The sequence below is a fragment of the Anolis sagrei genome, chromosome 13 (genome assembly GCF_037176765.1).
Source record: "Anolis sagrei isolate rAnoSag1 chromosome 13, rAnoSag1.mat, whole genome shotgun sequence".
NCBI classification, from domain to species: domain Eukaryota; kingdom Metazoa; phylum Chordata; class Lepidosauria; order Squamata; family Dactyloidae; genus Anolis; species Anolis sagrei.
The window spans coordinates 1,170,964-1,186,403 of record NC_090033.1 but is presented as its reverse complement, the minus strand read 5'-3'; the positions used below and the strand labels follow the sequence as shown (position 1 = coordinate 1,186,403).

General features: G+C 41.5%; 1 protein-coding gene across 2 annotated transcripts in view; it reads left to right on the top strand.

Moving 5' to 3' along the window:
• The first annotated feature begins 6,766 nt into the window (after positions 1–6,766).
• Positions 6,767–15,440, top strand: part of SKI (SKI proto-oncogene) — a 202,253-nt gene continuing 193,579 nt past the window's right edge. For both annotated transcript variants that reach the window (XM_067472948.1, XM_067472947.1), the window contains exons 1-2: positions 6,767–7,560; positions 13,313–13,831. In XM_067472948.1, coding sequence (XP_067329049.1) covers positions 7,123–7,560; positions 13,313–13,831 — 957 coding nt within the window. In that variant the 5' untranslated portion in view covers positions 6,767–7,122. The remainder of the gene's footprint in view (positions 7,561–13,312; positions 13,832–15,440) is intronic.

Here is a 15,440-nt window from a genome sequence, read left to right as displayed (position 1 = left end):
TCTGCCCTTGCGCTATGCTACTCTGCTGCTGAGTACGCATGCCCAGTGTGGAACACATCTCACCACACTAAAACAGTGGATGTGGCTCTTAATGAGACATGCCGCATTATCACGGGGTGTCTGCGCCCCACACCACTGGAGAAATTACACTGCTTAGCCGGTATTGCACCACCTGACATCCGCCGGGAAGTAGCAGCCAATAGTGAAAGGACCAAGGCAGAGACATCTCCAGCTCATCCCCTGTTTGGGTATCAGCCAGCACGTCAACGACTTAAATCAAGACATAGTTTTCTTAGATCGACAGAGACACTCGCTGGAACACCCCAGCAAGCGAGAGTCCAAAAGTGGCAGGCCCAAACCCAGCACCTCAATTCATGGGTGATACCAGATGAGAGACTCCCCCCTGGGCACACAGAAGACTGGGCAACTTGGAAGGTGCTGAACAGACTGCGCTCTGGCACCACGAGATGCAAAGCCAATCTTAAGAAATGGGGCTACAGGGTGGAATCCTTGGCATGCGAGTGCGGAGAAGAGCAAACCACTGACCACCTGCTGCAATGCACCCTGAGCCCTGCCACATGCACAATGGAGGACCTTCTTGCGACAACCCCAGAGGCACTCCAAGTGGCCAGAGACTGGTCAAAGGACATTTAACCAACTACCAAATTTGCAAAATTTGTGTGTTTTTTTCGTTTTTCTTTTTAATCTGTGTGTTTGCTTTGCTCTGTTAGAATTGTAATACAATGGTTGCTGATGACACAATAAATAAATATAAATAAATTAGTAATATTACATGTACTATAAATATATAATTATAATATCATATGGTGATTATTAGTTTTATATTGCATTGCATTATAGTATTGTAAATAATCTGTACACAATGTGTTGTCGAAGGCTTTCACGACCGGAATCGGGTTGCTGTGAGTTTTCTGGGCTGTCTGTCCATGTTCGAGAAGCATTCTCTCCTGACCTTTTGCCCACATCTATGGCAGGCATCTCCAGAGGTGGTGAGGTCAGTTGGAAACTAGGCAAGTGAGGTTTATACATGCATGGAATGTCCAGGGTGGGAAAAAGAATGTTTCAATTGGCCGCCTTTATTAGCATTTAATGGCCTTGTAGTTTCAAAGCCTGGCTGATTGCTGCCTGGGGGAATCCTTCGTTTGGAAGTGTTAGCTGGACTTGATTGATTCTTGTCTGGAATTCCCCTGTTTTCTGAGTGTTGTTCTTTATTTACTTTCCTAATTTTAGAGGTTTTTTAAAAATACTGGTAGCTAGATTTTGTTCATTTTCATCATTTCCTCCTTTCTGTTGACATTGTCCACATGCTTGTGACACTGAAATACAGCAGCTCCTGAGCTCTGCGAGTGCAGCATTTTTCCAAATGAAGCAGAGAGTGTTTGAGGTCCAGGACATCCGTTGGGATACCAAGGGACTTGTTTATAAAGCTATTGTCCTCCCAACCCTGCTATACGCCTGCAAAACGTGGACTGTCTACATACATCACGTTCAACTCCGGTCCAGTGTACCAGTCTGAACTTATCTTCTTCTACAGCCCACCTTGGAGTTTAAGATCTTCTAGGGAGGCCCTGCTCTTGGCCCCGCCTCTGTCTGAAATACACCACCATCCTTTTTCCATGGTGAACTGGATATTCACCATGTTGAGTTCTTCTTCTCCATGGCTCCAAATAGTGAAAGTTCATCCACATATCTGAACCATATGTTTGGGTGGATGCTATTAAGATGGTCCAGGAACCTGTTGAGTTCTTCTTCTCCATGGCTCCAAATGGGGAAGGTGTCATCCACATCTCTGAACCATATGTTTGGGTGGATGCTATTAAGATGGTCCAGGAACCTGTTGAGTTCCTCTTCTCCATGACTCCAAATGGTGAAAGTGTCATCCACATCTCTGAACCATATGTTTGGGTGGATGCTATTAAGATGGTCCAGGAACCTGTTGAGTTCCTCTTCTCCATGACTCCAAATGGTGAAAGTGTCATCCACATCTCTGAACCATATGTTTGGGTGGATGCTATTAAGATGGTCCAGGAACCTGTTGAGTTCCTCTTCTCCATGACTCCAAATGGTGAAAGTGTCATCCACATCTCTGAACCATATCGTGGGCTTTTTTGTTGCTGTCTCTAGGGCTTGTTTTTCAAAGTGTTCCATGTAGAAGTTAGCTGAGAGGGCTCCCCATAGCCACTCCATCTTTCTGTTCGTAACTTCTTTGGATTGCCTTAGCTTTTGGGCCATGTTCTTGGCTTCCGGGGACTCTGTCTTGCTGTCATGGAATCTTGTTTGATCAATGTTCTTTGGATTATGCCTCAGGCTGTTTGCTATTTTGGGACTTTTGCATTTAAGACTTTTCTTTTCTTCAATAAACTACAACATCTTCAGCCTTTGTGTGGTTTGGTGTTTGGAGCAAGGTGACTCTACTCTGAGCTGCGACACATTCAGTGGTTCCCTTGATATATGGTGAGAACACTTTTCCTCTAGTTGGGCTTTTGTCTTGACTCTTGTGGCTTGTTCTTGGCCTTGCAGCTCTTCTGACGTTTGTGGTGGAGTCTCCATTGGCCTGGAGAGCCCAGTTGACGTGTAATGGTGGACCACTCTCACAACCACCATGTCAGACTACACAGAGAAGCCACTGAAATCCATAAACATGTCGATAATGTCAACAGAAACCATGAAAATGAACAAAATCTGGCTGCCAGTAGTAAAACAAATATGTCTAAAATCAGGATAGTAAACAAAGAACAACAATCAGAGTCAGCTAACACCTCTCAAAAAAGGATCCCTCCAAGAACGCTGCAATTCAATGCCATTCAATGCTCCACGAAGGCAGCAGGCAGCAATCAGCTGCAAGGCCATTCAATGCCAATTGCAACATTCACACTTGCCTCCAGCAGACAAGAGTTCTTTCTCTCACCCTGGACATTATTCCATAGATATATACACCACTCTTGGGTTTGGAGTCTAGTGTCTAGATCTAAGGAAGCCATGCTCCCCATGCTCTATTCTGCTTTGGTTAGACCACACCTGGAATATTGTGTACAATTCTGGGCACCACAATTGAAGAGAGATATTGGAATGTGTCCAGAGGAGGGCAACTCAAAGGATCAAGGGTCTGGAGAACAAGCCCTATGAGGAGCGGTTTAAAGAGCTGGGCATGTTTAGCCTGAAGAAGAGAAGGCTGAGAGGAGATATGATAGCCATGTATAAATATGTGAGAGGAAGCCACAGGGAGGAGGAGGGAGCAAGCTTGTTTTCTGCTGCCCTGGAGACTAGGACACAGTGGCTTCAAACTACGATTTGATGTTTAATTGTTGATGATGCTATTGTTTTAACTGTCCCATAATCCTTTTATGATATTTTGCATTGTATTTTTGCTGCTGTTAACCGCTTTGAGTCGCCTGAGGGCTGAGAAAAGCGGTATATAAATGAAGTAAGTAAGTAAATAAATAAATACTAGGGCTGGGCGGTTTCGTTCGTTAATTTCGTACTTTGTTAATAATTCATATTTAAATTGGTTTACGATCCGATATTGAACCATTCAGGAGCAACTAAAAATCGAAACGAATTTTTAAAATTTATTTCGTAATTGTTTCGTAATTGTTTCGTTATTATTTCCGTATGTCTGGTGCAAGTTTTATAGTTGTTGTTTGTTTTATCAGTGATAAAAAAATAAATTATTTCACCAACAGTCAACAACAGAGGGAGAGGGAAGCTTCAGAAATTCCCCCTGTCCCATTTGGAGGGTTTTTTAGCGTATTGTGCAATCGCGTCCGCCATTAACGAATCGATTCGTTATTGTTTCGAAATTGTTTCGTAATTTCCGAAATTTCGTAAATTTTGAACTTTTTTAAAGAAAAATTTCAGAATTTTTTAAAAAAACGAAATGCAACCCCCCCTAAAAACGAATCGAGTTTAGAAACAAATTTTTTCGTGGTTGCCCAGCCCTAATAAATACAAGAAAGGAGATTTCATCTGAACATGAGGAAGAACTTCCTGACTGTGAGAGCCGTTCAGCAGTGGAACTCTCTGCCCCGGAGGGAGTGTGGAGGAGGCTCCTTCTTTGGAAGCTTTGAAACGGGCTGGATGGCCATCTGTCGGGGGTGCTTTGAACGTGATTTTCCTGCTTCTTGGCAGAACGGGGTTGGACTGCATGGCCCATGAGGTCTCTTCCAATTGTATGATTCTAAGAATCTTGCCTTGCTTCCAACAAACCTCACAACCTCTGAGGATGCCTGCCATAGATGTGGACGAAGCGTCAGGAGAGAATGCTTCGGGAACATTGGACATAAAACCTGGAAAACTCACAGTAATGTTTGGATTGTTGTCGGTTTTCCGGGCTATATGGCCATGTTCCCGAAGCATTCTCTCCTGACGTTTGGCCTACATCTATGGCAGGCATCCTCAGAGGTTGTGAGGTCATGATGTTTGGTTAACTAGAAAGCAATACGCTTGATGGTCACGAGGGGGCAGACATGATCCATTTTTATATGTCTTCATTGATAATAATATCATAATATATAATCCCTATTCACAAGCCAAACTGAGAGTCTAAAGTTTCAGCCAGGTTAGATGTTTGATTTGTGAAATAGTTGACTGTGTAGTTGTTTTGAATGGGGAGGCAATCCTCAAATCTGAATTGAAAATATCTGAGCGCTTGCTAGATTATAAAACTTACAGTTTTTATATCTAGGGACGGGATTGGGTGGAGGAGGAATTCAACCTTTGGCCTTAAAACTAAAGAGAAAGGCTGAGAAAAGGAGCCTAACGCGCCCGCCCGCCCGCCTTTCCTTCCCCGGCGGAGCCTCCTGTGAACCAAAAACTTTATCAAACGTTCGAACCAGTGCGCATGCGCGCCTGTATATTGGCTTGTTGCTGAGAGTGGCGAGGAGGGAGGGAAGAGGAGGAGAGGGCGGAGCCTCACCCAGGCCCCGCCCCCTATCGGAAGAAGCCAGATTTTGGGAGGGAGGAGGAGGAGTGCAGTTAAGGCCACGCCCCCTTTCTCGTAGCGTGCACGCGCTGTCGCCCCGAGGAGAGGGAGGCGGAGGGGAGAGTTTGGAGAAAGAGGAGGAGCACAGCGCACAGGCCACGCCCTTTTCCCGTGGTGCGCACGCGCCGAGGGCTGCCCGCCGAGAGGGAGGCGGAGCATTGCCGAGGCTCCGCCCTTGCTCCGCCCTTTTATTGAGTGGGAAAGCGGCGGAACGGAGGCGGAGCGATTAACAAAGCCCCGCCCCTCAAGCCGCCAGGAGGGAAGGGGGCGGAGCACAATTCGAGACCACGCCCCCATATTTTGCTCCGCCCGCTTTTGCGTAGCGGAGGGAAAGGAGGCGGAGCGAACCTCGAAGCCCCTCCGCCATGCAAAAGGGGCGGGGCGATGGCTCAGTGACAGGGAAGGGGGAGGGAAGGGAGGCGGAGCGAACCACGAGGCCCCGCCTCCTTTTGCGAGGCCGGGTGTTTAGCGGGAAGGCGTGGCTTAACACGAGGCTCCGCCCTCCTCTCCTTTTGCTAGGCCGTGTGTTCAGAGGGAAGGCGTGGCTTAATACCAGGCCCCGCCCTCTGCCTGCCCCTTTTGCGAGGCCGGGTGTTCAGAGTGACGGAAGGCGCTCCATCTAGTAGCCCCGCCTCCTTTTGTATTAGGGAGGAGGTGGAGCGAGACAAGAGGCCACGCCCCTTACGCAAAGAGTAACAGGGAAGGCGGGGCCGAACTTGAGGCTCCGCCCCCTCCCAAAGGAGTGAGAGAGGGAAGTCTGAGGAAAGGGAGGCGGAGCGAGACAAGAGGCCACGCCCCTTACGCAAAGAGTAATAGGGAAGGCGGGGCCGAACTTGAGGCTCCGCCCCCTCCCCGAGGTGTGAGAGAGGGAAGTCGGAAGTAAGGGAGGCGGAGCGAGTCAAGAGGCCACGCCCCTTAAGTATAGAGTAACAGGGAAGGCGGGGCCGAACTTGAGGCTCCGCCCCCTCCCAGAGGAGTGAGAGAGGGAAGTCTGAGGAAAGGGAGGCGGAGCGAGACAAGAGGCCACGCCCCTTATGCAAAGAATAATAGGGAAGGCGGGGCCGAACACGAGGCTCCGCCCCCTCCCAGAGGAGTGAGAGAGGGATGTCGGAGGAAAGGGAGGCGGAGCGAGACAGGAGGCCACGCCCCTTACGCAAAGAGTAATAGGGAAGGCGGGGCCGAACTTGAGGCTCCGCCCCCTCCCCCGAGGTGTGAGAGAGGGAAGTCGGAAGTAAGGGAGGCGGAGCGAGAGAAGAGGCCTCGCCCCTTAAGTATAAGGCGGGGCCGAACACGAGGCTCCGCCCCCTCCTCGATGAGTGAGAGAAGGAAGTCGGAGGAAAGGGAGGCGGAGCGAGAGAAGAGGCCACGCCTCCTACGCACAAGGAGGCGGGGCGACGTCTCATCTTCTAAGCTGTCAAGAAGAGTAACAGGGAAGGCGGGGCCGAACACGAGGCTCCGCCCCCTCGAGCTGTGAGGGAAGGAAGTCGGAGGAAAGGGAGGCGGAGCGAGAAAAGAGGCCACGCCCCTTACGCAGGGAGTAACAGGGAAGGCGGGGCCAAGAAGAGAGAGGAGTGAGGGAGGGAAGTCGGAGGGAAGGGAGGCGGAGCGGGAGAAGAGGCCACGCCCCTTACGCAAAGAGTAACAGGGAAGGCGGGGCCAAGAAGAGAGAGAGGAGTGAGAGGGACGTTCGAGCGAAGGGAGGCGGAGCTGAGCACTAAGCCCCACCCCTTTCTTGCTCCGCGCGTGCGCAGACGCAGCGGCAGCATCTCGGCGCCGGAGCTCCCCTCAGTCTGTCCGGAGCGGGCGTCGGAGGAGGACGTGAGGCGGAGGAGAAGGAAGAGAGAGAGGGGGCGACTCTCCGTTATTTACCTCAGGATTTCCCAATTGGACCCGGCTTCTTCTTCTTCTTCTTCTTGTATTATTATTATTTTTTGAGGGGATTGTTCAATTTCGGAGTGTGCCTGGCGATGTTTTTTTCCCCGGTGAAGGCCGCGTGAGGAGAACTTGGATCATGAGAAGGAGGCGCTGAGGGTGAGGATGGTGAGGCGAGGCCGCGGCCTGTGAAGGAGTGAGTGGAGCCTCCCGCCTGGCCGGCCTTGCTCGCTGCCTCTGCCCCGAAGATGGAGGCCGTGACGCGGGGGGGCTTCCACCCTCACCCGGGCTTGCAGAAGACGCTGGAGCAGTTCCACCTCAGCTCCATGAGCTCCCTGGGCGGGCCGGCCGCCTTCTCGGCCCGCTGGGCGCAGGAGATCTACAAGGGGGGAGGCGGCGGGGGAGGCCCCGGGAAGGAGGGCGCGGAGCTGCTGGCTCCCCCTCCGCCGGCGCCGCCCTCGGGCCCCTTCTTCCTGCCCTCGGACCGCTCCACGGAGCGCTGCGAGACCGTGCTGGAGGGGGAGACCATCTCCTGCTTCGTGGTGGGCGGAGAGAAGCGCCTCTGCCTGCCCCAGATCCTCAACTCCGTCCTGAGGGACTTCTCCCTCCAGCAGATCAACGCCGTCTGCGACGAGCTCCACATCTACTGCTCCCGGTGCAACGCCGACCAGCTCGAGATCCTCAAGGTAAGGACGCGGAGAAACCTCCGCCAGGCCTGGGCCCACTTGGGCCCTCCCTCCAGGGGGTTGGGACTACAACTCCCACCATTCCTAACAGCCTACTACAACTCCCACCATTCCTAACAGCCGGGCCCTCCCTCCAGGGGGTTGGGACTACAACTCCCACCATTCCTAACAGCCTACTACAACTCCCACAATTCCTAACAGCCGGGCTCTCCCTCCAGGGGGTTGGGACTACAACTCCCACCATTCCTAACAGCCTACTACAACTCCCACCATTCCTAACAGCCGGGCCCTCCCTCCAGGGGGTTGGGACTACAACTCCCACCATTCCTAACAGCCTACTACAACTCCCACCATTCCTAACAGCCTACTACAACTCCCACCATTCCTAACAGCCGGTAGGCTGTTAGGAATGGTGGGAGTTGTAGTAGGCTGTTAGGAATGGTGGGAGTTGGAGTCCCAACCCCCTGGAGGGAGGGCCCAAGTGGGCCCAGGCCTGGCACATTGCAATATTATACATTGGATCCTTGCTACTACAATATTATCATCATTATATTGTATTATTATTACATAATAATAATTGTATTATTATATTGTATTATTAGTACTATGTTATATTATTCTTGTTATTCTTATGTTGCATTATTAGTGTTATATATCAATATTATTGTATTATTAATATGACATTATTCTTGTATTAGCATTATATTACTATAATATTTCTATTATTATATTGTAATAGTATCATGTTATTTTACTATTCATCTTAATAATACAATAATATTAATATGACATTATTCCTGTATTAACATTATAGTACTATAATATTTCTATTATTATATTGTAATAGTACCATATTATTATATTATTCATATTAATACAATAATATTAATATGACATTATTCTTATATTAGTATAATATTACTATAATATTTCTATTATTATATTGTAATAGTATCATATTATTATATTATTCATATTAATAATACAATAACATTAATATGACATTCTTGTATTAGTATAATATTACTATAATATTTCTATTATTATGTTGTAATAGTACCATATTATTATAATATGGTACTACAACATAATACAAATAATATAGTAATATAATGCTAATACAAGAATAATGTCATATTAATAATACAATAATATTAATATATAACACTAATAATACAATACAATATAATAAAATGGTACTATTACAATGTAATACTAGAAATATTATAGTAATATACAAGAATAATGTCATATTAATATTGTATTATTAATATGACATTCTTGTATTAGCATTATAGTACTATAATATTTCCATTATTATATTGTAATAGTACCATATTATTATATTATTCATTTTTTATTATATTTTGTATTGTGTTATTAGTATTATATATATTATTGTATTAGTAATATTACATTATTCTTGTATTAGCATTATATTACTATAATATTTGTATTATTCTATTGTATATTAGTACTATATTATTATATTATTCTTGCATTATTATTATATTGTATTGTTAGTATTATACGTTATTCTTCTATTAGCATTATATTATTATATTGTATTAGTATTATATATTAATATAATATATTGCTATCCTGTAATATTATTAGTAACATTGCATGTATTATACAATATATTACATTATGAGCAATGCACAATATTAGTATGCTATCTTACTATGTTTTACTATACCACTATACTGCAATTTGATTAGTAGTATTATATGTAACATAATATACAATTATTATATTGTATTATTAGGATTATATTGTATTGCATTATGATAGCATCAATATTATATGTGTGTACAATATATTATGAGCATAGCATATAATATACAGTTATTATTAATATTATATTAAATTATAGTATTATCAATATTAGATGTATATAAAATATATTATGAGCACAGCACAATATTAGTATGGTATATTACTATATTGTAATATACCACTATATGGCAATATTCTTACTAATATTGCATGTAACATATAATATACCATTATTATATTGTATTATAATTAATATTATATTATTAGCATAGCACAATATTAGTATGATATAATACTATATTGTATTTTTTCACTTTATTGCAATATAATTAGTAATATTACATGTAATGTATAATATGCAATTATTGTATTATATTATAGCACAATAAATATAAACTCTCAGTATTTTATAGTTATTATTATAAAATATATTATATCATAAGCTGTAATATATATAAGATATATGTTCTATTATTAGCATAATACAATACAGTACTGGTATATCTTACTATGGTGTACTATAAAGCAATCTTAATAATATTACATCTAACATATAATGCAATATTATTAGTAATATAATATAATGCAATATTATTAGTAATATTACGTCTAACATATAATGCTCAATTACTATATTATATATTATTATACCACAATATATATAATTCACTGGCAGTATATTATACTATTAGCATTATAGAATATATTGTGCTATATCATTAGGTGTAGTATATATAAGATATTAATAATAATATCCAACTATTATACATTATGTTGCACTATATTATTATACCACAATATATAATACACTACCAGAATATTATTCTATTAGTATAATAAAATATATTGTATTATAAGTTGTAGTATATATAAAATATGCTATTATTAGCATAGCACCATATTAGTATGATATCTTACTATATTGTACTATAGCTCTGTAGTGCAATATTATGTGTAAAATGTAATATATAATATAAAAATTATATTATTATGACACTATATATGCTATTAGTATTATAGAATATATTGTATTATATCCTAAGTTGTAGTATATATAATATATAAAAGGCATGGGCAAACTTCGGCCCTCCTTCCAGGTGTTTTGGACTTCAACTCCCAGAATTCCTTACAGCCTAACAGCCCTTTCGAACTCCCTTCCCATTGAGATGAAAACTGTCCCTTCCCTGTTATCTTTAAAGAACCGGTTGAAGACCTGCCTGTTCAAGCAAGCTTTTGACACATGAATTCAATTGCTAATGACAACAAGGTCAGTTTGCACAACAGCAACAACAACAACAACAATAAATCTATTTGCAGACTGCCCTATCTCCCCAAAGGGACTCGGGCGGTCTGCAAATAGTTTTTATTATTTCCAACATATATGGCAAACATTCAATGCCAGAAAGGAAAAACATACAAACAAATTACATCAAAACAGGCCACATCAAGCAGTATAAAAGCCACCGAACGTTAAAGTTAAACAAGAATAACTGGCAATGAAAACTCAAATGACCCATATAAACATACACGCTTAATATACATTTATCGCTAGATTAAAATTAAAATTTAAAAACTAATAGCTATTTAATGGATGAGTCTCCACAAATATTGTAATTGGTTTTAAATGTTTTTCATGCTTAATCTTTATATATTTATAAATATATATTTAGATATTTAATTTATATGATACGAAATATAAATTTATATGATATGAAATATACGAGATAATTATTTATATCATATTTCTGGACCTTAGTGTGCTTTGTGTGATTTTTGTCTCATATTTTATGTTAAATGTGCTTTGATTTGTATTGTATTATGTTGTCTTTGGGTCCCGTTAGGGAGAAAAGCAGGATATAAATAAACACATTATTATTATTATTATTATTATTATTATTATTATAGATCTTTATTTCTATTCCAATTTTTTCTCCCTAAAGAGGCTCACAACACAATACAAATAAAAGCCCATTTAGCATAAAATACAAGACAAAAATATTATTATTATTATTACTATTATTGACACAAAAGCACAGTATGTCACAGCAAACAAGATCTATATGTTGGATTTCGTTGAACACTTCTCAAGCGTCTAGGACTGTGTGATGTATTATTATTATTATTATTATTATTATTATTATTATTATTGTATTCCCCCTGTGGCACAATGGGTTAAACCCTTGTGTTGACAGGACTGAAGACTGACAGGTCGGAAGTTCGAATCCAGGGGTGGGCTGGGGGAGCACAGATGAGCTCCCTCTGTCAGCTCCAGCTCCCCTTGCAGGCGTCCCCTGGGCAACGTCCTTGCAGATGGCCAGTTCTCTCACACCAGAAACGACATGCAGTTTCTCAAGTTGCTCCTGACATGAGGGGAAAAAAATTACTATTATTATTATGAATGCACTGAATCATTTGCACTCTTCTCCAGCAGTAATATTGTGAGAAATCCATACATCCGTCTCAGTAGTTTGAACAATGTGATTCCTTGAAGGGGGAAGCTGACAACTAACAGCAAGGAGCAACCCCTTCAACAAACAAACAGACAAACAAATAAACAACAACACCCCAAAACACCTCTTGACGACAGCAGGGGCAGTGTGAAACCACATAATAATAAATAAAAAATATTTATCTATTTTTCTTTAATTTTTAATTTATTCAAATAGACATAGATTTGTGTTTGCGTACAGTGCAATACTTTCCAGCTATTTGTGTTCCAAATGAACCTGCCATTATTAATTGTAAAGATACCTAATTTTGTCCGGTATAGTATATATTACACGTAATATTACTAATAATATTGCAGTATAGTGGTATACTACAATATTATAAGATTTACCAATATTGTGCACGTAATACTACAAATAATATTGCAGTATAGTACCAAGATATTATACTAATATTGTGCGCGTAATATTACAGATAATATTTGTGTATAGTGGTATAGTACCAAGATATCATACGAATATTGTGCATTTAATATTACTAATAATATTGCGGTATTGTACCAAGATATCATACTAATATTGTGCATGTAATATTACAAATGATATTGCGGTATAGTAGTATAGTACCAAGATATCATACTAATATTGTGCATGTAATATTACAAATAATATTGTGGTATAGTACCAAGATATCATACTAATATTGTGCATGTAATATTACTAATAATATTGCAGTATAGTGGTATAGTACCAAGATATCATACTAGTATTCATGTAATATTACAGATAATATTTGTGTATAGTGGTATAGTACCAAGATATCATACTAATATTGTGCATGTAATATTACAAATGATATTGCGGTATAGTAACAAGATATACTAATATAATACATGTAATATTAGCAATAATATTGCTGTATAGTGGTATAGTACCAAGATATCATACTAATATTGTGCATGTAATATTACAAATAATATTGCTGTATAGTGGTATAGATATCATACTAATATTGTGTCATGCTCATAATATAATATGTTGTATATCTCTATATTGATAATAATATTATAATGTAATACAATACAATACTACTAATAATATAATATTGTATTTATATATTATGTAATGCATGTGATATTGCAGTATAGTGCTGTAGCACAATACAGTACAATATATTAATATTGTGCTATTAGTATGATATATTGGTTCTATACCACTATATCGCAATATTATTACTAATATTACATGCACAATATTAGTATAATATCTTGGTACTATACCACTATACTGCAATATTATTAGTAATAGAATATATAATATCTTTGTTCACTGTTTCTGCTGCCTGAACTTTAGAATTTCTCTATACATTTTAGTGAAAGTCATGAGGCCATTCAACCCTATGAAAAATAAATGAACCTTTCATGATTAATTTTAAAGAAATGTAATTTTTGTCTGGCATTTCTTTGCATAGTATAACAAAGTGCAGTGTTTTCTATCTTGATGTATTCGATCTTGATGTGTTTAAGGTGCTGGGCGTGCTGCCGTTCTCCGCCCCGTCCTGCGGCCTCATCACCAAAACCGATGCCGAAAGGCTCTGCAACGCGCTCCTCTATGGCGGCGCCGTCCCTCCCCGGAGCAAAAAGGACTTTAATTCATCGTCGTCCTCCCCGGCGTTGGAGCTGGAGCTCTCGGAGCGGAGCTTCCGGGTCTACCACGAGTGCTTCGGGAAGTGCCGTGGGCTCCTGGTGCCCGAGCTGTACAGCAGCCCCGCTGCCGCCTGCATCCAGTGCCTCGACTGCCGGCTCCTCTACCCACCGCACAAGTTCGTGGTCCACTCGCACAAGGCCCTCGAGAACCGCACCGTCCACTGGGGCTTCGACTCGGCCAACTGGCGCGCCTACATCCTCCTGGGCCAGGACTACGCCGGCAAGGAGGAGAAGGCCCGCCTTGGGCAGCGCCTCGACGAGGTCAAGGAGAAGTTCGACTTCGGGAGGAGGTACAAGAGGAAAGCGCCGCCACCGCAGCCGCCGCCACCGCAGCCTCGGGTGAGTGGAGAATAATGGAAGGGGGGAAATTGGGGACTGGGCAAGGCTGTGTTGCGAGGCTCCGGAGAACAGGTAGGGCAATAAAGGAATGTAGAATTGGTGCAATGACAATCAGGAATGGCTCTGGACTACGATCTTGGATGATTTTAATAACTGATATAATTGTTTAATGGAAATCAGTTTTGTGTACAGAAGAAATAGTACATTTTTGGTGCCCATTGCTTCCTACTGCCCTTCCCCAGTTTTTGTGTATGGGTTCAATCTATATAAATAAAAATGTAATGTTCCTTTGTGGGATAAACCGAACTCAAAAACCACTTGACACCAAATTTGGACACAAGACACCCAACAACCCAATGTATGTCCTTCACTCAAAAAAAAAAAATGATTTTGTCATTTGGGAGTTGTAGTTGCTGGGATTTATAGTTCACCTACAATCACAGAGCAGTCTGAACTCCACCAATGATGGAATAGAACCAAACTTGGCACACACAACTCCTATCATGCCTCCTCTCAGTCTTCTCTTCTCAGGCTAAATATAATATAATATAACATAATATTTAATTGTCATGTCAGGGCAACCAGTCAATTATATTACATTTCTAACAGAAACAAAGCAAACAAACAGACAAAATACAAAATTTGTGAGTTTGGTAGTTGATTACAAGTCCTTTGACCAGTATCTGGCCACTTGGAGTGCTTCTGGTGTTGCTGCAAGAAGCACCTCCATTGTGTATGTGGCAGGGCTCACGTTGCATTGCAGCAGGTAGTCAGTGGTTTGCTCCTCTCCACACTCTCATGTCGTGGATTCCACTTTGTAGCCCCGTTTCTTGAGGTTGGCTCTGCATCTCGTGGTGCCAGAACGGAGTCTGTTCAGCGCCTTCCAAGTTGCCCAGTTTTCTGTGTGTCCAGGAGGGAGTCTCTCATTTGGTATCAGCCATTGGTTGAGGTTCTGGTTTTGAGCCTGCCACTTTTGGACTCTCGCTTGCTGGGGTGTTCCAGCGAGTGTCTCTGTAGAAAACACAGAAGAACATAATATAATATATTGTATATATGTATATAATATTGATAATATTATAATGTAATACAATAGAATACTATTACTAATAACATAATTATATATTTTATATTAAATGTAATATTACTAAAAATATTACAGTATAATATTATAGTACAATGTAATAGATAATATTAATATTGTGGTATGGTAATAATCTAATATATTGCATTTACTTTTTACTTGAAAGCTGCTCTGAGTCCCCTTCGGGGTGAGAAGGGCGGCATATAAATGTCGTAAATTAAATAAATACACAAACATGCCCTGCTCTTTCAGCCACTCCTCATAGGGCTTGTTCTCCAGACCCTTGACCATTTTTGTTTGGGGAGATGGTGGCGGGGTATAAATAAAGATTATTATTATTATTATTATTATCATCATCATTATTATTATGTCATCCTCCTCTTGACACATTCCAGCTTTTCAACGTCTCCCTTCAATTATGGGGATAAGCTTGGGATTGCATAGGGAAGGGTTAATTCCCTTTTGACATTTGTTTTAATATCTTCAGAAGATTTCACCTCCCTTTCTGTCCCTATGATCATTGGAGTT